The sequence below is a fragment of the Mesoplodon bidens genome (assembly GCF_964165515.1).
Source record: "Mesoplodon bidens genome assembly, chromosome: 3".
NCBI classification, from domain to species: domain Eukaryota; kingdom Metazoa; phylum Chordata; class Mammalia; order Artiodactyla; family Ziphiidae; genus Mesoplodon; species Mesoplodon bidens.
The window spans coordinates 112,223,204-112,247,317 of record NC_138178.1 but is presented as its reverse complement, the minus strand read 5'-3'; the positions used below and the strand labels follow the sequence as shown (position 1 = coordinate 112,247,317).

General features: G+C 36.2%; 1 protein-coding gene across 3 annotated transcripts in view; it reads right to left on the bottom strand.

Moving 5' to 3' along the window:
- Nucleotides 1–24,114, bottom strand: part of ARHGAP5 (Rho GTPase activating protein 5) — a 71,253-nt gene that overhangs the window by 37,866 nt on the left and 9,273 nt on the right. For all 3 annotated transcript variants that reach the window (XM_081229061.1, XM_081229060.1, XM_081229062.1), the window contains exon 2: nt 16,408–20,295. In XM_081229061.1, the coding sequence (XP_081085187.1) occupies nt 16,408–20,127 (3,720 nt within the window). In that variant the 5' untranslated portion in view covers nt 20,128–20,295. The remainder of the gene's footprint in view (nt 1–16,407; nt 20,296–24,114) is intronic.

Below are 24,114 nucleotides of genomic sequence, written 5' to 3'. Positions count from 1 at the left end.
AAAACCTAAGGAAATACTGCCTGGAATTCAACCCTTAAGGAGATTCTGAGTCAGTCTTCCTTAAAGTAGGGTGTATTTATATTTGTCATAAGTATTGTTACTGACTTACAAATCACATAAAAACATACCATTTCTAATCAGAAAAGTGTGTGTGGGGGCAGGGGAGGGAACACAGACAGAGCTTTCAATGCTTAAAGCAACAGTCCTCATTTTAATTTCCAGTTCTTCCCAGAGGAGTCTCTTCTTTGGATGGACTGATCTTTCAATGTGTTCTTCCAAGTTCCAAGTTATGCAACCTTGCATAATCAATCAAGTCCTTTCTTCATTTCAATTTCAGGCTGCTCTACCTAGCAAACTTCCAGATCTCATGAAATCCAACTTCTAAGTCTTCATATATTATCACTCTGATGATACAGATTACATAAACTCTGGTAGGTACAGATTACATACAATATAACTAGTTGTCTGAAATGTTACCAACAAAGCATTGGAATACTTGGTCTGGCTCAAGACCTAGCCCACCAAGTCAAGTAGTGTGGATCCTTCCTTACTCCTTAAACAATCCTTCCACTACCACCACCACCAAAACAGAACAATGTGCAAGAAAGTAGAAATGAAGAAATTGCAATTTCAAAGCTGAGGTAGGGATACAGCGACTGGGTCCTCTTCTTTCTCAGGGGCACTAAGGTGCTTTCCAGCCTGCAAACTACTAGCTGCACCATTTGGTTACAAAAGTGAAAACTGAGGCAAAGATGGACGTTTTTGTTTAGAGAGATAATACAGTGGTGAAAAAGATTACACTTAAGCAAATTAATGAAAACAGCAATGCCTAGCCTATGGCAGGAGCAACAGGAATAAAAGATCTTAATCTGCAATGACACCTAAAAAACAAAGTTGTAAGAAAAGTAAGCTAGCTAGTCCTAACTGTTCCAATCAACTCTTAAGAAATTCTCTTTTCATATTACCCTTTAGGAACCAAACTAAGCTCTGAATACTTCACTAAAATTGGGGGTAGATTTCTCTGGCTTATGCTCCGGGAATATCCATCCCCCAAAGTCCATAAAGTTACAAGGGCAAGTTATTTAATTCTGCAGTTACTCCAAGATCAGATTACACCAGTAATCTGAGGCAATGAAATGCTAAGTGGATTATAGCATGGAATTTCTGGCAAAGTATAAAGGGATAATTTACTAACATATAACTGCCCTGACAGTCAAGTTATAGTTCACATATATGGGGAAAAAAAGCATAAAAAGCTTATGTGACTTTACCAATTTTCCTACTAATTTACACTGGTGCAAAAGAAAACTCTATGTAGGAAAATAGTTTTGAATTAGACATTCCTATATTAGCTTTTATGATGAATAAAAACATATATAACTTTTTTTCTATAAGGGATAGTTCTTAAGCATAAGAATCACTTCAGGGAGTTCTTTAAAAATGTGAATTTTGAAAAACTCTACATTATTCTAACATACAACCCTTAGGTAAGAGTTGCTAATCTATAGCTACAAATTTATACCAATTCAAATTAACTTATATAATTTAAAATCTATTTCATAAATTAAACTAAGGCTAGATGATTACAACTGCTATAAAATTCCATCAAGGTTCTCTGAAATGCAAGAAAAAGATGAGGCATATGGTTATTTGGTCATTTATATCTATAGCTTTTGATGAACCAATAGTCAGAAATGGCAGGTCCCAATAAATAATTATGCCAGCAGGAAAACAGGATCTGATTTATGATAATCCAACTTCTGATTCATTACTACATTCATACAAATCTTAATTTCTGCTTAAATGCAAATACCCATGGTCTTTTCTTCCTGGCCACTTAGGCAAATCTCATGTCTGCAAAAGCATATCCAGTAAAATAAACATTCTACTTCACAAATAATATAAACAATGTTATCAGTTAAGTGTCCAGTGGATATTAAAAACTATCATTAGTATAAGTAAACAGGACCAGGAAAAGGCATATAAATAGCTCTTTACAGAATCTGCTCTTCCACTTCCGCAATATCAGCAACACAACAAAGGAGAGCATCTAAGCAACATCCTCAAATATTCAATAAATACTATCGATACAATCAATAACACTGGAAAAACCAATACCTCAATTGCTTCATATGTAACCAACAAACTGCAGAAAACTTAAGTAGCAAAAAACAGTTGAGGAGGCTTTCAAAGAATAAAACCAGGAAACAAGAAATTTTGGATTTCTCTATTAAATTTATTATGGGATTCTTGAAATAAAAGATTAAAGAAGAAATGAGACAACCAGAGGCAAAATGTAAAGTGAAGAAAAAAAACCATTAAAGAAATGAATACCTCTTTAGTAAAAGATTAAATATGATTGAAAACATCAGAATAAAGTGGAAAAGATCATCAGAGTTCTCTTTTCTACTGTATCATTTCTTTGACACACGCCAAAAAATACTTTTGTTCCCATTTTTAAAAGAAGTCTTAATCTTCTTCTCTCTGCTAGCTACTGCTCCAGAATTCTACTCCCTTTTGCAGAACTCTACATAAATCATCTATACTAGCTGTCTCCAATTCTTCTCCTTCCATTCCCTCTTATATGTACTTATATTAGTTTATCACTCTCATGACTACACTAAATCTGCTCTTATTAAGTTCACGAATGACTGTTTTGCAATAGTCAGTTCTCAGCTCTCATCTTACTTAACTTTTCAGCAGTCACTCTCTTTAGTGGACTTCAGGAGACGACCTCTATTATCTCACTTGTTCTCCCCTTATTAGTCTCCTTAGCTTGTGCCTCCTCGGCAACCTTGTAATACTGTGAATACCCCAGGCCTCAGTCCCTGCCTTTTCTTCTCAATATCTATAATCACCCTCTTGGTAATGTCATCCATATGCTGCTAACCCAAATTAATACCACCAGCTGAGCTCTTTCTCCTGAACTCCAGACTCATTTGAAACCTTCTACCTGACTCTTCACTTGAATGTCTAAGAGATATTTCTTTCTTAACGTGCAAAACTGAACTCCTGATGATTTCCTTAAAATGAGCTCAGCCTTCTACATCTCAGTTGCTGGCAATTCCATCCTTTCAGCTGCCAGGTTAAAACCTTGGAGTCATTTTTGATCCCTCTTATTTTCTTACACCCTACTTCCAAATCTATAAGATCTTAACCACCTTCACTGCTAATTCCCTGGTCCATACAGCTATCACCATTTCACAAATGTAGATTACTGCGTTGACTGCTCAATCAATCCTCCCTGCTTCTACCACCATTCTCTACATACTGTTCTCAATAAAGCACCAAGAATGATAGTGACCCACAAAATAACAGCCTTCAAGGCCGTATATAATCTAGCATGCTTTGAACTCGGCTTCTATATATTCTGACCTCATTTTCCTCTACTTTCTCCATCATTTTACTCCCTTTCCTTCCTTGTGCAAGTAATTTACACAGCTTACTTGCTTTTTTAGCATGTGACACATGCTCCAAACTTAGGACTTTTGCATTGGCTGTTCCCTTTACCTTCTCAATGAGGCCTACATTGACTATTAAAAATTGTAATCTATGGCCTGTCTTTCTCTAACTACTTCCCAGTACTTCTAATCCCCCTTACACTGCTTTTCCTACCCACAACACTACATAAATTTTCTCATATATCATCATCATCATCATTATTATTTGGTGTATGCCTGCTACAATTTAAGCTCCACACAAGGGCACGGATTTTTATCTGCTTTGTTCATTAACATACTCCAATGCTCTGGAATTCTGCTTGTGAGAAAGAGAAAAGTGCAAAGATAGTCGAGGTCTCTTCTGAAATAATGAATTTAATTTGTAGATTGAATGATCTCACCACGCACCAGGAAAGATAAACAAATAGGAGTAAACCATCAAGTTACAGACATGCTGCTGAACTCAGTAAGCTTCAAAAATCTTAAAAGCATCTAGGCAGAAGAAACCAATGACCAACAAAGGAGGGAAAATATCAGGCTAGCCTCAAAGTTCTCACGAAAACTTGGGAAGTCAGAAAACTCTTCTATGTGAATGTTCATGGGAAAAAGATTTGGCAAAGATTCTTCATTTAGCCAGTATGTCATCCAAATGTGTGTAACAAGCAACTACAGATTTTTAAAAGTTCTCAAATATGTAATAGTTAATATTTAAATTACAGCACTCTCGAACTGCCTTCTTAGAAATCCTAAACACATAATGAAACATCATTGGGTAGAGACGGGGCATGGAGGGATAAATTAGGAGCTTGGGATCAACATATACACACTACTGTATATAAAATAGATAACCAACAAGGACCTACTGTATAGCACAGGGAACTATACTCAATGTTTTGTAATAATCTACAAGGGAAAAGGATAACTAGTAGTTCCTTTATTTCTCTTTTTTTTTTTTTTGCTGATGAGGAATAAAAATAGATAACAAGAAAAAAGCAAATTAAAAAATAAATGTAAATGGATTGGGCTTCCCTGGTGGCACAGTGGTTAAGAATCCACCTGTCAATGCAGGGGACATGGGTTCAAGCCCTGGTCTGGGAAGATCCCACATGATGCGGATCAACTAAGCCCGTGCACCACAACTACTGAGCCTGCGCTCTGGAGCCTGCGAGCTACAACTACTGAGCCCGCATGCCATAGCTACTGAAGCCCGTGTGCTTACAGCCTGTGCCCCGCAACAAGAGAAGCCACCACAATGAGAAGCCCACGCACCACAACGAAGAGTAGTCCCCGCTTGCTGCAACTAGAGAAAGCCTGCATGCAGCAATGAAGACCCAACACAGCCAAAAACAGATTAATTAATTTAAAAATTTATGTCTATGATATATAAACTTTAATCCTCTTTTCAAAATGGAAAGAAATAGGAAATCAAATTTCTCCCCAATGGCTTCCAATTTGAGTTTTCTCTGGTCCCTATATACTCTGTCCCACTCAAGAGATTGTCAACATATCACAGCATGCTAAAAAATTCTGAGAAGTTGTGCAATTAAAGAAACTCATGTAACTACAAGCACTACCTACCCTCTCTCTTCCTAATGTCCTCAACTCACATTTCATTGGAAAAGACATATAGGAATTCCCTTTTCTTCATTTATACCTACAACCAACCCACCTATGTATCTCTACCCTGATTCATCTTTTCCTTCCTATGACTATAGTATCCCCTGTTCATACAAGCCAACATCCCATCACCTCTTCTTTCATAACATCAATCTGTCCCTTTCCTGGGTCATTCTTATGAACATACAAATATAATATCTCTCATTTTTAAAAACAAACATGAAAACAAAACCCTCTTTTGATCCCATATTGAACTCTAGCTACTGACCCAAATCTTGCTCCCTTTCATAGAAACACTTCTTGAAGATATCATCTACATCTACCTCTACTTTTCACATCCCATTCATTCTTCACCCTGCTTCCATCTGGCTTTCTCTCCCATTCCACTAAACTGCTTGTCAAGATCAGATACTTCCACACTATCAAATCAAAAAGAAACTTTTCATTCCTCTTGAGCTCTCAGCAACATTCTTTCTTGATCACTTCCTCCTTAAACACTTGCTCTCTTGGCTCCCATGTCACTACTCTACCAATTTTTCCTCTTTTCTCACCAGGGATTCATTTTTCTTTCTTTCTTTCTTCTTTTTTTCTTTCTTTTTTAACATCTTCGTTGGAGTATAATTGCTTTACAATGGTGTGTTAGTTTCTGCTTTGTAACAAAGTGAATCAGCTATACATATATATATATCCCCCCATATCTCCTCCCTCTTGTGTCTCCCTCCCACCCTCTCTATCTCACCCCTCTAGATGGTCACAAAGCACGGAGCTGATCTCCCTGGGCTATGTGGCTGCTTCCCACTAGCTATCTATTTTACATCTGGTAGTATATATAAGTCCATGCCACTCTCTCACTTTGTCCCATCTTACCCTTCTCCCTCCCCATGTCCTCAAGTCCATTCTCTATGTCTGTGTCTTTATTCCTGTCATCCTGCCCCTAGGTTCTTCATAACCCTTTTTTTTTTTTTTTTTTTTTAGATTCCATATATATGTGTTAGCATACGGTATTTGTTTTTCTCTTTCTGGCTTACTTCACTCTGTATGACAGTCTCTAGGTCCATCCACCTCACTACAAATAACCCAATTTCGTTTCTTTTTATGGCTGAGTAATGTTCCATCGTATATATGTGCCACATCTTCTTTATCCATTCATCTGTCAGTGGATACTTAGGTTGCTTCCATGTCCTGGCTGTTGTAAATAGAACTGCAACAAACGTTGTAGCACATGACTCTTTTTGAATTATGGTTTTCTCAGGGTATATGCCCAGTAGTGGGATCGGTTTCACCTGCCAACAAGTCTTCCTGGTCTACCCAAACTCACTTCTGAGCCCCTCCCTTCTTCTCTAGCTATTCTCTGTCCTTACGTGAATTTATCTAAACTCAGAACTTTCAATCCTTTTATAACCTGATAAGTCTTCCTCTGAATACCAGATTCATAATCTAACTTTTATACTTCCACTGGGATGTCAACATAGATATTTTAAACATAATATAAAAAGCACAAAACAGATGTCTTGAGTCTCTCTGGTCTGAAACCTTTCACCCTTAACCTTCTTCACTATCTCAGTAAATCTAAATCTACCCAGTTGCTTAAACCATAAATTTAGGAATCAGCCTTGATTTTCCCTTACTCTCCACAGCGAATGCATAAGAAGCCCTGTTGGTATGACTTCCAAAATACTCTAGAAACTGTCCACTTTTCCTTTTTAGTAACTATAACTTGGCACATGGTAGGTGCTCAGTCAACACTAACAGCAGCAAACAAAATTATAAACAGGAACCAGAGAAAGCCTTTACCATATAAGATTTCTGTTAATAAACATACAAAATACTGTTAGTTTATTTACCAGTTGTGCAAACAGTTTCATTATACCTAATTTTTTTTTTCCTACGGGAGTCATTATATAGACATACCTAAGCTTAAGCATCTGAACCTAATAAAATCAGGATTCATACAAAATAATGATTCTTATCATAAAACTACAAGAATTAAATAGCCAACTCTATGTGAATTCATTTGGATTTAAGGTAATGTACTTTCAACAGTGTGTAAGAACTGAGCATTTACCATGTGCGTAACATCATACTAGGTATTGTGCAGGATAGGATACACAAAGCTACACGTGTGAAAAACTGCAGAGTACACACACACATGCGTGTGTGCACTCACAAGTACAAGCAAACCTGGGAGAATCTAAAGAATCTGTGGGTCACATTAATGTTAATACCCCGTTTGTGATATTTTACTAGTTTTGCTAGATGTTACCTTTGCGGGAAACTGGGCAAAGGGTGCATGGAATCTCTCTGTATTATTTCTTACAATGGTATGGCCATCTACAATTACCTCAAATTAAAATGATTTTTTTTTAAAAAGGTCATTGCAATAATCCAAGTAAGAAGTTATGATAACCTCGACTAAGACTGTGACAATGAAATGGAAACATGTCTTACAGCAGAATAAAGATCAGACAAGATAAATAGCAAGAGCATGTTTTGACCCACAGTACCTCCTTCCTGAAAATACATTCTTACCCAATCATGGTGAGGATAGGGAAGAAATATCTATGACCTGTGAGGAAAAACCTGCCTTTCCTAATGAGCAAGTACAAACAAGCCTTGTATGACTGACTTCTAGAATCTCACAGGAATTTCATTAAAGACCACATTTGGCTACACGGGGTTTCTCAACTTTTTTTTTCAGTATTATTGACATTTTGAATTGCAGGGTGTTTAGCAGCATCCTTGGCCTCAATCCAACAGATACCAGTAGCAATTCCCCACCTGAGTTGTGACAGCCAAAAATGTCTCCAGGTATTGCCAGGTGCTCCCTGCAGGTCAAAATTGACCCTGGTTGAGAACCATTACGCTAGGCTAATAAAATCAAGGACTAAGAACTCAAGTTTGGGAGATGGCTACAGATATAGCCCTGGGAAGTCTGAGACTTTAACTTTAAAAAAAAAAAGTCAATACATAATTCAAGATAGAGAATCAGGAACTTCCCTGGTGGCGCAGTGGTTGGGAGTCCGCCTGTCAATGCGGGGGACGCGGGTTTGAGCCCTGGTCCGGGGGGGGGGGGCCCGTGTGCCGCGGAGCGGCTGGGCCCCTGCGCCACAACTCCTGAGCCTGTGCTCTTGAGCCCGGGGGTCACAGCTGCTGAGCCTGCGTGCCATAGCTGCTGGGGGCCATGGGCCTGGAGCCCATGCTCCGCAGTGGGAGGGGCCGCCGTGGTGAGAGGCCCGCGCACTGCAGTGAAGGGTGGCCCCTGCTCGCGGCGGCCGGCGGGCGGGGTCCGCGTGCAGCGGCGAAGATCCAACGCAGCCAAAAATAAATAAATAAATTTATATATATATAAAAAAAGATAGAGAATCACTACGGTATGGTACACAAAGATGAATGATAATCATAACTGCCTTCAAAAAGCTTACAATGTAGTAAGAAAAACAAAACTTATTAAACTACAAAGCAGTAAAACTACTATAAAGTGATTACTTTATGTGGGAAGAATAAGTGTTACACCATAGCATAACACATCAACATAAGAAAGAAGTCTTTAGAGTCAGTACTCCATGAAGGTCTACTTAATCCTTTTTTTTTTTTTTTTTTTAAATTCTCTAAAAGATGTTAGGTGCTGGATGTTGTGAATGCTCTTTCAGACCCTTTAACCTAACACTAGGTGAAAAGAGGGAAGAGAAAATAACTGAGAGCAAATAAATGTGGTCTGGGTTCTTGTATACATATATCAGACAAACTGGTTCTTGCACTGATTCATCTCTAAGATGATACCTTCCTATAAAGCATTTCAACATATATTATCTACCTGGCAGGTATTTCATTAATGCCATTAACAACTTTACTAACAAAAAATTAAACCTGGAGTCACCTGGAGAGGGTCCTAGCAAAACACCTAGCTATTCAAGTTAAGGATGAGTAGATTTCTTCCCAACTTCCCTAAAAATATTTTTTCAAGTGTATTCAAATCAAAATAAGTTTTATATTATACCCAGCATTTCATTCTTAAAACCATATTTCTCCCTTTGCTTCCCATGTCATCTGTTAGGTTCTTTCTGTCACTCTAAAGATTGCCAATCAGAGCATCAGTAAAGAATGAGACAAATTCAAGTGTGTTCTCTTCTCTTACATCAACAGAGGTTCTAGAGTCCATATATACTTTAGAAAGTATATATGATACCCTTAAAATGCCACTAAAATTTTGTGACCACGCATTTTTCCAGGAAAAATATCCAAACCTTTCCTCAAATTTTCAAAGGCTAAGAACAATTTCCAAAAAGTTCAAAACAACTACACACACATACACGAACATATGCAAGGTGTACCTTTATATAGACAAAGTTAGATACTAACTCAAGATCACTTTTGTCACACCCTTATATTCTGCTGTAAGAACTGTAAACATCAGATATTACTACTTTTAAAAAGCAGTCCTCCTTCTGTTGAGGTTTCTCTTAACACAGTCACAGATTAAGCCCTATTGAGGACTCTTTCAACCCATCAGCTGAGATGACAAAAAAACATTACAGAGCTGAAAATCATAAAACTATACCTACTGTGGAAATAACTCTTCTAGGTTTGAATGGGATGATTTGTAGTATATAAATTTTTGGAGCACATAAAATTGACAACCCTATAAACTCACTTGTAAGTCTTGGAATAGTAACAATTGCCCATTGATATAAAATTATAGTAAGAACACAGTATTCTATGTTATAGAGGTAAAGTGCCTCCTTGATATATTAATTAAATATAGTCTAACAATTAATATAATGAATGTGCTGCAGAAGAGTAATTTCAATAATTTGTGCTATGCCAGTTTTTGCTAAACATTCAACATGTTGTTATGAAAGCTACGAAAAAACACAAAGTTTGAATAGAAAGCCACACTGAAGACATTTACATTTGCTTTTAAATTAGTGAAAACAAGCATACCACTGACACAATCATTTAAATTGAGTCTTATTAGAACACATCAGTCAAAATATGCTTTAAAAACTAACCATCTCATTACACTTCATTCTGAATTTGAAGAGTAACAGATCATGGTCAACCCAACAGCACAGAACAAATTCAAAGAAACAGCAAATAGTGAAATGTAGGCAGAAATACTCACATTATATATCCACACTTACGTCATACCATAAATTGATGTCGCCAGCACCAGAAATGCTACTAAAGAAACCAATTTTAACTTTATGAGAAATTTCAGAAACACCTTAGAACTAATCAATCAGAGGTAGAACATATTTAGCCAATATGAAAGCAATAAAAATCGTTACTAAGACTCCTAAGTAAATGCTTTCCAAATGAAATGAGAGATATGAAAGAACCAGTTTTACTAACCTTGATGAAAATATAAAATATGTTTAATTTTCACCAAAATCAAATGTACTAGACTGAATTCCTGAGAGCAGAGCCCATGACCAAGTCATCCCTGTATCCTTAGCTTTGGACAGTGTTCAGGCATAGAAGGCATTCAGTAAGATGCTTGTTGAATAAAACAACAGTTTCCTTGAGTCAAAATAAATGTAATTATTTTTAAAAACCCATAAATGGTTCTTTCATTACCACTACAAAAACAAAGCTGACTTCAACTGATCATAGTACAACATACTATGCTAGGCCATGGAGATCAACTATAAACAACATATAAATCTAGCCTGCATTAGACACTGCAGTTTTCATCCCTTAGAAATTACCCTAATTTGGGGGAAGCCAACCTCACCCAGAGCTCTAAAGGCTCAGGCCTACATTCAACAGCACAATTCTCCACCCCTGGCCAGACTTTACTGGTCAGGAATGGATATAAGACCCAACTCATGGCTGGAAAAGATGCTGGTTGAGGAATCTGGGAAAACAGTTTTCTCATTCTTCTGATCATACTTCCTTTATAAAAGTGACCCTCACTCTCTCCCCTAAGGAAGTGTCTGCAAGGTAATAACATATATAATGGGCACCCTATTATCAACCGCCCAGAAATCTAACCAAGGTACTCCCCCCAAAATAGGTGAAAAATAGAAAACCTGAAACTATCGAGCAGTTCAAGACTTTGTTAAATGACTTAACTCATTAAACAAAGTGCAAACTACTCTCTGTATCTGATCTGTAAGTATTGCTCTTCCTACAGTAAGCTCTTTAAGCATCCAATTTTTATTTAGCCTTAATTATAACTCTTTCAAGAACCTCAGATGTGAACACTGACAGTTAAGTGACTGTCAAGAGGTTAAGTGATATACACTAAAAATAAAAAGCAAACTTACCCTACAACTTATACATTTTGATACAGAGAAACAGCAGTTCAACACAGACATACTTTCATATATTTCATTAGTTTTGTATCTGGAATGAACAATCTATAAATCAAGAGAAAATTCTGGTCACCACTGTTTGGCTGACAGTGTTTTCAAAAGGCATTTTACTTAATAAAGACTGTAGGTTCTAGAAGTCAGAAGTCAAATAATTCTAAACTTAAGATTTACTATACTCTAAAGGATCTACCCTATTAATAGCTTGGTATCAGTTCACTATCTACTAATACTAAATTAACATATTTGACTCAATATATACACATAGATATCTCTTCAGTTTTTTGAAGAAAACATACCTATTTTGGTATTCTTCCCTAAACAGGCTCCAAACCCTAGTATAATGGCTAAAGCAGCAGAATCTTCTAAGATACTATCTGATAGAGGGGTTTAATAAGAAGGGACCAATAAAATACAGAGAAAATAATAAGGACTGGATGGAACATTTGAGAGTAAAATAGGAGTTGGTAGTTGCTAATATAAATAAGAGGATGAAAAGATTCATGACCTGGAAATAAGACAGGAAAACAATTTTAAAGAAAAGCTCAAAAAGAAAAATCATTAGAATACCAGCTTATTCTAATGCACCACAAAATTCAAAGTATTCTACTATTTACTATCTGAATCAAGCTGACAGCGCTGAAATGGATACTGAAGAAAAAACAAACTAGCTTAAACACAAGTATACCCCACTTCATTGAATGGATGTTTAAAACTGTCAATTTTATCAATACAACTCAAATTTTCTCATTCAGTTCATTCTCTTAAGCACTATTTTTCAAGCACCTGTTATGAAGTCAATTCAGTAGGTCACAACCAGCACCTCTTTTTTCACTGCAATAGTCTAGAAAATCAAAATAACTTATAAAGTAGGTATTGTTTTGCAAGATTTCCTTTACATAGAAATATTTATGTCTATAACGGGTCATGACTTAAGAAAATCCTTGCAAATCAAGAAACGTCTTAGAGGTTTTGTTCCCACAACTAATATTAAACTCATTTTGGGGTATAGAACAAAAGATAATTAAGCATAAAGCCTTCTCTGCTTGGCAGGAATGACAACTAAAGCCCACATTAAGAGAAACAGATCTTTGAGCCTTCCTTAGATGCCACTAATGCCCAAAAGTTATAATTTTCCAATGTCAAGGAACCTGAGAAAATATTCCTAGACTATAGCTCCCATGTTGGAATCAAAGAATGAAGGTAAAGAGAATGAACTTTTCTCTTAGAGAGGAAAACAAACAAAAAAAGAAGTACATAAATTCAGGATCAGAAATCACAGGAGTATTTAATTTAAAAATGAGTCAGGAGACTAATCCAACAAATGGGTCAAAGGACTATTCTGAAATACAGACAGAGTATACTGGGATATTTCAGGCCTGAAGCATACTATAATAGCATTTATTGAGCACTGCTGTATGTCAGACACTTGAGACACACAGTTCCAATTTCTACCACAATTCCAAGGGAAACATTATCATTCCTAATTTACAGGTGAGGGAATGAGCTAAGAAAGGGTAAGTCATCTATTTTGACTCTCCCTACCTTTAAGGATCCTCTCTGCTCCTTGGCCATTCAACATTGGTCTAGGTTGTGTTAGGCACTCCTCTGTATTCACTCCCTAGGTCATTTCATCTACTGCCATCTCTACTTCATTGTCTCCTAAATACATATCTCCAACTCAGACCTCTTCTCTGAGGACCTATATATCTAACTGCCTATTTGACATCTCCACTTGAACTCTAAAAGTTTTAATTTCCATCCCTCCACTCCAAACCTGGCAAATGTCCAATGCTCTACGTCAGGAACAGCATCATCACTGATTAAGCTGCACAAGCTAGAAACCAAGGAGATATCTTTCCTGTCTCTTTCATCATCTTTACTCTTCCCCCACATATGCAATATATTATCAAATCTTATGTATTTTAAGTATTTCTCAAATCCATCCCATTCTATCCATTGCCACCACTCTCCCTCCCCACTCCAACTATTCAAAGCTTTTATCATGATTCGCTTAGACTACTGTAAATGCCTACTGGTCTTCTGTATCACTCAACCCACACTCCATACTGAAACCCAGTGATTTCAGATCCACTAACTCTTGTTAATTTCAATTTACTCTTAGGCTAAATAACAAAAATTCCTAACAGTGCTAAAAAGGTCTGCATCTAGTCCCTAGTCTCAAATCTCTCCTTGTATTATTCTCTCCCATAGATCAGGTATCAGCAAACTATGGCCTAGGGGACCAATCCACCCTGCTGCCTGTTTTTAAAAATAGCTACACTGGGCTTCCCTGGTGGCGCAGTGGCTAAGAATCTGCCTGCGGATGCAGGGGACACGGGTTCGTGCCCTGGCCTGGGAAGATCCCACATCCCGCGGAGCAACTAAGCCTCTGTGCCACAACCACTGAGCCTGCGCTCTAGAGCCCGCATGCCTAGAGCCCATGCTCCGCAACAAGAGAAGCCCCCGCTCACCACAACTAGAGAAAAGCCCGCACGCAGCAACAAAGACCCAACGCAGCCAAAAATAAATAAATAAATAAAAAGAAGCCATACTCATTCATTTACATATTGTCCATGCCTGCCTTTTTTTACGGTAGATCTGAGCTTTGACACTTTGAATGAAACACTGAATCTAGAGATAAGTCTGAACAACAATAACTTCTTTATGATAAGCCATATTCATGGATAGGAAGGCAATAGTTACCCCATTTATTTTGATCTTCTTTAATGTCTTACAATAAAGTTTTTTGTTTGTTTGTTTGTTTGTTTTTTGCGGTACACGGGCCTCTCCCTGTTGTGGCCTCTCCCGCTGCGGAGCACAGCCTCCGGACGCGCAGGCTCAGCGGCCACGGCTCACGGGCCCAGCCGCTCCGTGGCATGTGGGATCCTCCCGGACCGGGGCACGAACCCGTGTCCCCTGCATCGGCAGGCGGACTCTCAACCACTGCACCACCAGGGAAGCCCACAATAAAGTTTTATACTTTTCCACACGGAGGTTTGCACATGATGTTACAATTACTACCAGGCACTTGATAATCTGCCATGCTTTTATAAATGGTGTCTTCTCTGATTATTTTTTCTAGTTGTTTACTGCTGACGTATAGAGATGCAACTGACGATTACTGATCTTATATGGAGCTGTTTTGCTCTTTTATTAATACTAATAATTTATCTGTAGATCCTTTTTGGCTTTTACATAAGCAATCATATCATCAGCCAAGAGTGACAATTTTGTTTCTTCCTTTCCAATACTCATCCTTTTAATTTTTTTTAACTTACCGCTTTAACTAGGATCTCTGTATAATACCAACTGGAAGTGGTGATGGTGTGTACATTCTGTCTTGTTCCTGGTTGAAAAGGGAATCCATTTCCCTAATTAGGATGATGCTCATTGAAGATTTCACTTGTTTGCATATATATAGATATCTTTTCTCAAGTAAGTTCTCATCTGTTCATAATTTAGTAGCTTTCTCATGAATTAAATTTTATCAAGTGCTTTTTATATACATTGTTGGATTTTTTTTTTGGTATTATACATTCACAATCCCTTATGTAAAACCCTTAGGGTAAGATATTTTAGAATTCAGAAAATTTTAGTCATCATGCCTACTGTACAGTACAAAAAACGTGTATTAGGTAACAACCCCAACAAACTGTGGGTCAGTACCTGTATTCAAATACATTAATACACTTGCAGTGAACTATATGGATATTCACTCTAAATAAGACAATGCTTATGTGTAGCCTCACACATTAGTTCAAGTCAGGTTTTCCCACCAAGAACAGGGTAAATCAGATTATGCTGCCAAGTTCTAAACAAACTTTTGGTTCTCAGAGGTTACTGGATTTCAAAATTGCAGTTAAGGGTCTGTAGACCTGAACTTTATTTAGAATTTTTGCATGTGCACTCATAAGTAAAATGGGACTATAATTTTCTTTTCTAATATTACCCTTGACTGGTTCTGGAATTAAGAATAGATAACTTCAGAGAATGAATTAAAGAATGTATTCTCCTATTCTATTTTCTGGATTTGTAGAACACTGGAATGATCTGTTCCTTAAAAAGTTCCCTGTAAAATTACCTGGGCCTGGTATTTTTGTGGCAAGATGTAACTACTACTTCATAATTTATTTAATAGTTACAGGATTATTCTAAGCTTTCTTGTCAAGGAGTTTAACTTTGTTTAAACTTTCAAATTTGTTGACATAAAATTGTTGATAGTATTCTCTACTATCTTATTAATCTGATCTATCTGTAATTATATTCCCATTTTCATTCTCAGGATTTATGCCTTCTCTTTTTATTTGATCCATCTTGCCAGATCTTTGTCTGTAATTTTCTAGTCTACAAAACGTTAACCATCGTCTGAGCCTACAGTGAGCTGTAATCTTTTTGCAACAGCAACATCAAAGATCACTGATCACCGTAACAAATATATTAATTTAAAAGTTTGGAATATTCTAAGAATTACCAAAATGTAACATGGAAGCAAGTAAGAATTAAGCAAATGCCATTGGAAAAATGGTGCTGATGAAGACTTGCTTGTTGCAGGGTTGCTAAAAACCTTCAATTTGTAAAAAATGCAGTATCTGAGAAGCGCAAAAAGCAAAGCACAATAAAACAAGCTATGTCAATGTATCAAATTAATATTGCAAAACTGGTAGATCAAAAGGGAAAAACAGACAAATGGGATGCTTACAGACAAACAGAAAAAAATGAACAAAATCACTTTATATCTGAGTTTCTGCAGAGAGAATACACATATTCAGCTAGAACTTTTATGCTGAAGAATATGAAATCAAACTTCCACTCTAAATAAGATAAAGCACAATAAAATGTAATAAGCAACAAAAAATAATCTGCCCTCACAAAATACTCAGAAAATTTAAAAGAGCTGTCAATTGTATTTACTGAATGACACAGGCAGCCTAAGTTCTCATTGATGTCAAATCCATTCTCTTAAAAAATAATAATTTTTAAAAAGTCAAAAGCAAACATCTTTAGAAACATTATGAACCATAAATTAAACTTACCTTTTTATCTTCTTTTACTTTGTGGGTTTTCTTCTTCATTTTCTTATCATCTAACTCCTGGTCTGAAGTGATAGCAGGATTATCAATACCACCTTTCCAAGTTTCAACAGGAGAAAGAAGTGGATCTTCTTCACTTCCACGATGTCTTCCTTTTCTTTTTGTTTTAGAAGTGGTGAAAGCTTCATCATCACTTGCATCTGAATGCGTTCTTCTGTAGTATGACTTGGCTTTACTGAATAGGGTTTTAGATTTGTATTTGTATTTTGAAGGTCTCCGTTCCCCATGACTTTTTGAGATTCTATCAGAAAATCCATTTTCTTCATCTCCTTGGGTGTTATTCACAAATGAGTTTCGAATTTTAATAATGCGATTCTGACTATCATCTGGGACAACATATATCTCATCAGAATAGCCCTTCTGTTTGAAAATTGTGTCAATGGGTTCTGAATAGTTATCTGAAGGATCCATATCTTCAGGATGTGCCAAAGGCACCCGGGAGGTCTGTTTTCTTGGATTTTTACCAATACCAGCTTCAATTGTTTTTAAAAGGTTTGGATCCAACTTTTTCACATTTGTCTTAGGTACAACTGGTTTAGGTTTAATAGGTGGAGGCACTTTATGGTTGCGTTCATGGTCATGACAGTTTGGTGTGCTGTGAATAGGATATTCATTTCCTTCCAAATCTAATCTATATCTGGAACGGTCACTAGGTGTTGGAAGCAACTGTACATCATCCCCAATTGGACTATAAGGAGGTGGTGCTTCTGTATCATCATCTGAATCAGGGTAGTTGTTATAGGGAAAACAGTCTCTGGGAGATGGCAGGAAAACATCTTCACTTTGATGGGTTGATTCCCTTGTATTATCAGATAAATAGGAATTTTCTATCATATTTTTTTTCTCTAAAACATCACTGAAAAACAGTGTAAAGACCTCAGTTTGCCGATGATACTGAGATAAAGAATACAGTGCTGTAAATTTAGCAGTGATCTCAGTTGCAATGTGTTCTCCTTCAGTCATTAACTCTTTGATGGCTTCATTTTCAAAAAAGTCTGCTTGGCTGTCAGTAACTGCCACCAGCTGTACAGGAATGGTGTCTTGAACTTCTGACAGAAATGCTCGAAGCATTCCCATTGATGCTTTCCGTTTGGCAGAATAAACTAATATATACCCATGAACCAGTTCATCCTTCCTTACTCCAATTGAGGAATGGTATGATAATATTGTGATCTGTATTCGCCTCCTTTTTTCACCAATGATTTTATCAAGCATTAGGGAATTATTCTGTCCAGCTTGAGCAGCACTGCAAGAATGAGAATCAAGGAAGGGTGAAAGAATAAGATCCACACTAAATGGATCACCACACATGGCACACATGACAATTCTCAAGTCAGCTTCTGATACATCCTTATTGGTGGGAACTGGGCTCACCACATCTAAATTATGTTTAACTGATTCTAATACTCCTCTTAGAGCTTGCTTTATTTGGGTTTCATTAAATTTACGAGGATATGTACCAGCAGGTACATCTACAAAAGGACATTGTAACTTGTTGGCCAACTGTTGCCCTTGGTGCCTGAGAATTGGTAGATTCTTACTAATAGAATCTCTCTGATTAGCCAGAATTAATGTAAATGGAAGGTTAGCCATATACTTATCTTTTCTGATCTGAGAAGCTTCCGTTCTTATTTTTCCAATAAATTCCCCAATAAAATTCAGTGACTCAATGGAATTAAATACACAGAAGCACCCATGTGGTTTAAAGGCAGCAGTCCATAACTGACTCAAAAAGTAAGGCGACTTGGCATCAACGGGCCGAAGATCAAGTTCATAAATTTTTCCATCTAAGGCATACTCATCATCAGTGGATTGTGTCCTTATCTCATTTGCTAGTTCTTGGGAAAGGCCATCCTTCCCTAAAATGAAAAGGTTAACTTTATCTATATTGGTACTATCATGATACAACCGTAAGCGGCCATGATCCAACTGCAAAAGACTGCTGGCAAGTAACTGCTCTACTTTAATGTCTGTACAGTTTTGGCCACTAAGACATGTTTCTTTAGTGGGATGATAAACAAATCCTATATGCTTAAGTAGAAGAGACTCCCTATCAGGTGCAAGTTTCTGTAAAGCTTTGTATCTAGGTTCTTCACTCAAAACTGTATGAATTTCACTCATTTTATCTGAACTAGGTGTTGCATTAAGATCTAAATCATAAAAAAGTTCAGAATGTTCAAAAAGCATTTCCTGAAACTCTTCTTTGGCTTTTTCAACTATTTCTCGCTGATGCCTACCATACACCTCTTTGCTATCAACCTCAGTGATATATTTGAAGGCTTCATCCTCCATAACAAAGCACATAACTTCCTCCCATGGCTGCCCAGGTGAAATAAACTGAATTTTTTCCAAAGTCTTCTTGAATTTTTCCTTCATTTCTACTCTCCTCTTCTCTGATATTAGATGTTGTACGTGGTTCTGATAGACTTTTTCAGCTTCTAAAGTGCTCAGGAGGTCAAATGGGATCCGTCTATCATTAATTTTGTCTATATGGTCAGTTTCATCCCAAGGTGTTTTTTCTAGCACCACAAAACATAACTGAAAATCTGCTCTCTTTTCCATTAACTTCAAAGCTTCTGACCAATTCAAATGTTCAATCTCTTCTAGGTTTGGCAAAAGAGTGTTAAAAGCTCTTGGTAAAGTATTTATATATTCTTCTCTTCTTTTTCTTATATGTTCCTGTTTAAGTTGTTCTATATGTTTTGAGAATGTATTTCTGGCCTTTCTTGTTCCCTCTAAATTGATGTATTCCTCATAATCAGGATGATTTTTCAATTTGTTACTAACAGTTTTCCAAGTTGCATGATAATCTCTCACAGTCTGCACAAGTTTTTCAAACTTATCTGTTGCTGTGACAACAAATTGTCTCTGCGTTTTATAAGCATCCAGATAGGGAATAATTTTAGGCTTGCCACGAGTTTTATCCAGCATTTGTACCAGTGCAGTGAAACATGTCTCAATGTTGACATTAAATCGTGCAGATGTTTCCACTACAAGAAGGTTCTTTTTGTTTGAAGCAAATGCCTGAACTTCTCTAAGATAATGATCCACACATTCATCACATTTAGTTGCTGCTATTATTACAGGTTTTTTTGATTTTGATAGTTGGACAAAAAGGTTATTTACAAATTTAAGTTGATCATCAAACTTCCTATTGCATCCCTGACTTACGTCAATGCACAATAAAAATCCATCTACATTGAGCTTCCCTTCAGGCATTTGCTTCTGTTCAAAGTCTTGCTCCAAGCCTAGTTGATCAGTGCAAATGTACATTAGTTTTTCTGCTGACTGCAATTTAGAGGCAGCTGCACGTTTTATATATGGTTGCAAATTCGTACTCCGATGAGGCAAGAAAGTCTGGTCATCAATGAACTCAGTTTGTTCAATGACGTGAATTTTGCATTCTACTCCATCTTCACCACTTTGTGTTATGTCACCCCAGTACAAAAAGTGATCATTGTTTACTACTCGTCCTCCAAAGTCAATGGTGCTAAGCACAGAAGTATGCTCTGGATAATATTCATCTGCTTTTGAGCGTACAAATCTATTGCACAAACAAGACTTTCCAACTCCACAGTTACCTTTGTCTTTTTCAGTCCCAGAGAGTCCAACTACACTGATGGTATAGGATGGGGGGCGAGGCTCTTTGTTTTTTGCCATCATAACTCTCTTGTCATGTCTCTACATTCATAAAGATAACCAGATATACTTCTCATTCTGAAAATAAAATCATCTCAAAATACAGATCCCGAATTTCAGAACTATATTTGGTTCTTTGTATTTCCCTCATTTCTGTGCAGAAAGGTCTTCAAGATCATATGGATCATCTTCCTAGAAAGAGAAAAAAGACAAATCTTAATCATGAATTACACATGTCAAATTATATACATATTAAAGATGTTCATAACAAAGCACCAGACAAGTTAACAATGTTACATGTATTTTAAGAAATCAGCAAAGACAGTTTATGATTTACTGTTATAAATGCAAGATGACCTCAAAATTTAAGGTAAATCTAACAACTAAAAAAACTAAATACAAATTTTAATGTGATCTTACAAACTTTAAAATAAAACCCTCTTAACCAAATGTGCATTTTGTTTCTACTTCTTCCTATGAGTTTGAGGAAACAACTAGTCCTTTCCCCTCCCTCAATTTTCCTGCCTTTTCTGGCTGGAGGCTGGCTATGTTTGACGATAACTAAAACATACTAGTTGCGTTAACAACTCTCTCACAACTTAAAAAAACTATCTGCTTTCTATAACATGGTTCCTCAAAACTTATTCCCTAAAATGGAATTTCATATGAATTTAGCAAGATTTTAGAATTAAAAAAAATTTTCAAGAAGTTTCAACATACTCCTGTGAAATCTATCAAATTTTATATCTAAAACCAGTTAAGGATATTCATATACTTAAACAAGGAAATAGAAATAAATGAACAGTTAATACAAATAATGACAGCGTTTAACTAGATCAATGCTTCTCAAGCGATCTAAGGACCAACTTTTATTTCATATCTGTAAGTCAATTTTTAAAAATACAATGAATGAAATGTTTAAAAAATCTAGGTCCCAGTTTCTTATTAGATTCAAGAGACACAAAATTACTGTCAAATTGTTTCTAAATGTTTTTGATTTCTGCATTTATTCCCTCTGAGTATTTACAAAGAGCTCAGAGATCACATTTTGAGTAGCACAAAGCTAAAGAATTTTACTATTATATATTTGAGAAAATCTTTTAGAATTATTTGATATACCAACAACATCAAATAAACTTTAAGAATTGCATGTAATTTAATTTAGGTTATTTGTGTGGAAGCAATGACTCAGTCTCTTATGAAGGTTTTATTTAGAGATTCTTCACATTCTTTTGAGGTTGAAGGAAAAGCAATGCATCATTTCTACCACATCAAAATTTCACAAGGAAAATATCCAGTCATGTACATCAACATATGTGAAAATTATCTTCAATCCAGACAAAATAAAAGAATAAAAAGACCATGAGGAAAAAAATAAAAGAAAGGTAAGAAAAGAACCACTACCTGCCCCCAATATGTGGCTTCTCCACTACCCTCAAAATTGCAAGTAAACATCTATTTAGGTTGTGTTGCACATCTGCTATACTAACAACTAATGGTAAAGAGAAATTATTCTTGAAATTTAAAATTCTAATATTTCTAGTATAATAATATTTTAAAATAAAATTTCAAATTTATTCTCGTATTCTCTAAGTTTCTCCTATCAGCCTCAACCAAATATTAATTTTAACAATATCAGCCATCTGATATTCAAGCAAAATATTTATTAGCTTCAATTCGGTAATAAATAAAATATTGCCATGTTGAAAGAGCAACATAAGTAGTAGAAAACCATGAGTAAATAGAACTGATTTCAAATTCAACTCCTAGTATTTACTAGTTTATGACAATAGTAAAGCTCTAAACCTCGAGACATGGTTCCCCCATCTATAAAATGGGGCTGCCTATCTATACAAATTTAAGAACTAATTTTTTCTTTAATGTTAAGTGCCTAGCAAAGAAAAAAATGCTTAATAAATACTAAGTTCTGTTCTTAAAATTTGATTCTTAGAACCAAGGAAGCTGTTGAAGATTTATTAAAAATGATGTGATCAGACTGGTGACTTACAAATATTTATCTGGCAGCAGTATATACAATAACTAGCAGTATAAGAAATTAGGGCAGTCCCACCCAATGCTCTTAACTCTCTTTCATTAAGTAAAAATTTTTAAAAATCTTAATGTGATCAAACTGAATATTTGCACTTAGCAAGTTTAACATTCTTTACCTAAACTGCATAAAAGAACAATTGGGCTACTTAATGGATATTTACTGAAAAGACAACAGTGAACTAACTGGATAACAAATTTATAAAAGGGAAATTAGTTTGTGAAAATAGCATAGTGATTCATAACTAACAATTAAGAAAAAAATTGAAAACAGTGGAATATAAGGTCTATCCTTCTTTCTTACTAAGCAAGCAAAAAACTGCAGAAGATATCCTTTTAAATGTACATCAAAAGAAAACATAACCAGTGATTACTCTGGGGAATTTTTACATTAAACAGTACAAACACTGGAACTACATATAGCTCTTTATTAACTCTTTGGTAGACAAACATCTATTCTGAAAACTAAGAGCAATTCAAAGAAGTTTAAGACTGTCCCCTGCTTTCCAGCTTAAGAGACACAAAGCTGTTAATAGAAAGGTAACAATTCAACATCATATGGACCTGAATATTGCAGAAAAATTTCAACTACAAATCTAATCCTTGTCATAATGGTCACATCTTTGTTAATATTTTTTACATATACTTATCGAAACATATGAAAAGAATCATTCATGCTCTCCTAGAGCATAAACCTCAAAAGACTGAGATACTTTTCTATCTAAAGTTATAGAGTATAAGAGTAGAAATAGGGCTTCCCTGGTGGCGCAGTGGTTGAGAGTCCACCTGCCGATGCAGGGGACACGGGTTTGTGCCCCGGTCCAGGAAGATCCCACATGCTGCGGAGCGGCTGGGCCCGTGAGCCATGGCCGCTGAGCCTGCGCATCCGGAGCCTGTGCTCCACAACGGGAGAGGCCACAACAGTGAGAGGCCCGCGTACCGCAAAAAAAAAAAAAAAAAAAAAAAAAAAAAGAGTAGAAATAAAAACACTATCACAAAATCAATTTTTAAAGTTTCAGAAAGAAAAAGGCCTTAAAAGTAAATGAAGATGAGTGGAGGCATGAAGTCTTCACTCTTTCATCATTGAAAACTGGAAGGCTTTTTATCTGACCAAAAAAAACCCTCTATTATATTGAGGATAATTTTTAATATTAAGGCTTCAACACATCCTAATTAATTTGTTAGTGGCAGTCTCTGAATTACAAATACTGAAGTTTAAATTAAAAATAAGGTAGCTTTGTGTGACATTTATGGTTAACAAACCAAATTCACAGTAAACTACCAATTAGACACAGTGAGGAACATCCATATTCTTTTTTCTAACGATTCTCTCAGGCAGGCTACCTGCTGGTATTCTGAAGTCAGATCCAGAGTTTATGTCATGAGTCACCATATAGTGATTTTCAAATTCTGGTGGGAAAATTCTTTCATCTAGAGGTGGAAAAGAACACTGGGCAAATAAATAGTTGCTCTCTCCAACTCTTCATCAGAGCAGTGTCTTCTTTATTTGATTTACAGGTTTACTTAACTCAGAAACTAAAGTTTATAAGTGTTTTCAGATTTTCAAAATGTTTCAGAAATCCTAGACCAGAAAAAAAAAAGTGTTGCCATCCTGCCCTCAAAATTTGCCATTTGTTTGAGTGCGTATGCTATTACCACCTCAAGGGAGAAAGACAGCTCTCATGAGATTGGCTGTAATAGGTTATAAAGAAATTTACTTTCAGACACTTGGATAGTTTATACATACATGAATTATCCACTGGCCCTCACTATCCAAGTCAAAACTGCCCTCATTAACTAACCAACGTAATTTTTCTTCTGTGCTGAGAAAAAAAGAATGCCTTCTGTTTTTTTTTGTTTTGAGTTCCCACTAATAAGCTAATGGCCAGTGTCTATAGGCAGGCTGTTTGATTTAATTTGAAAATTCCTTTCAAACATTTTTAATGGTAATATTTGACTATG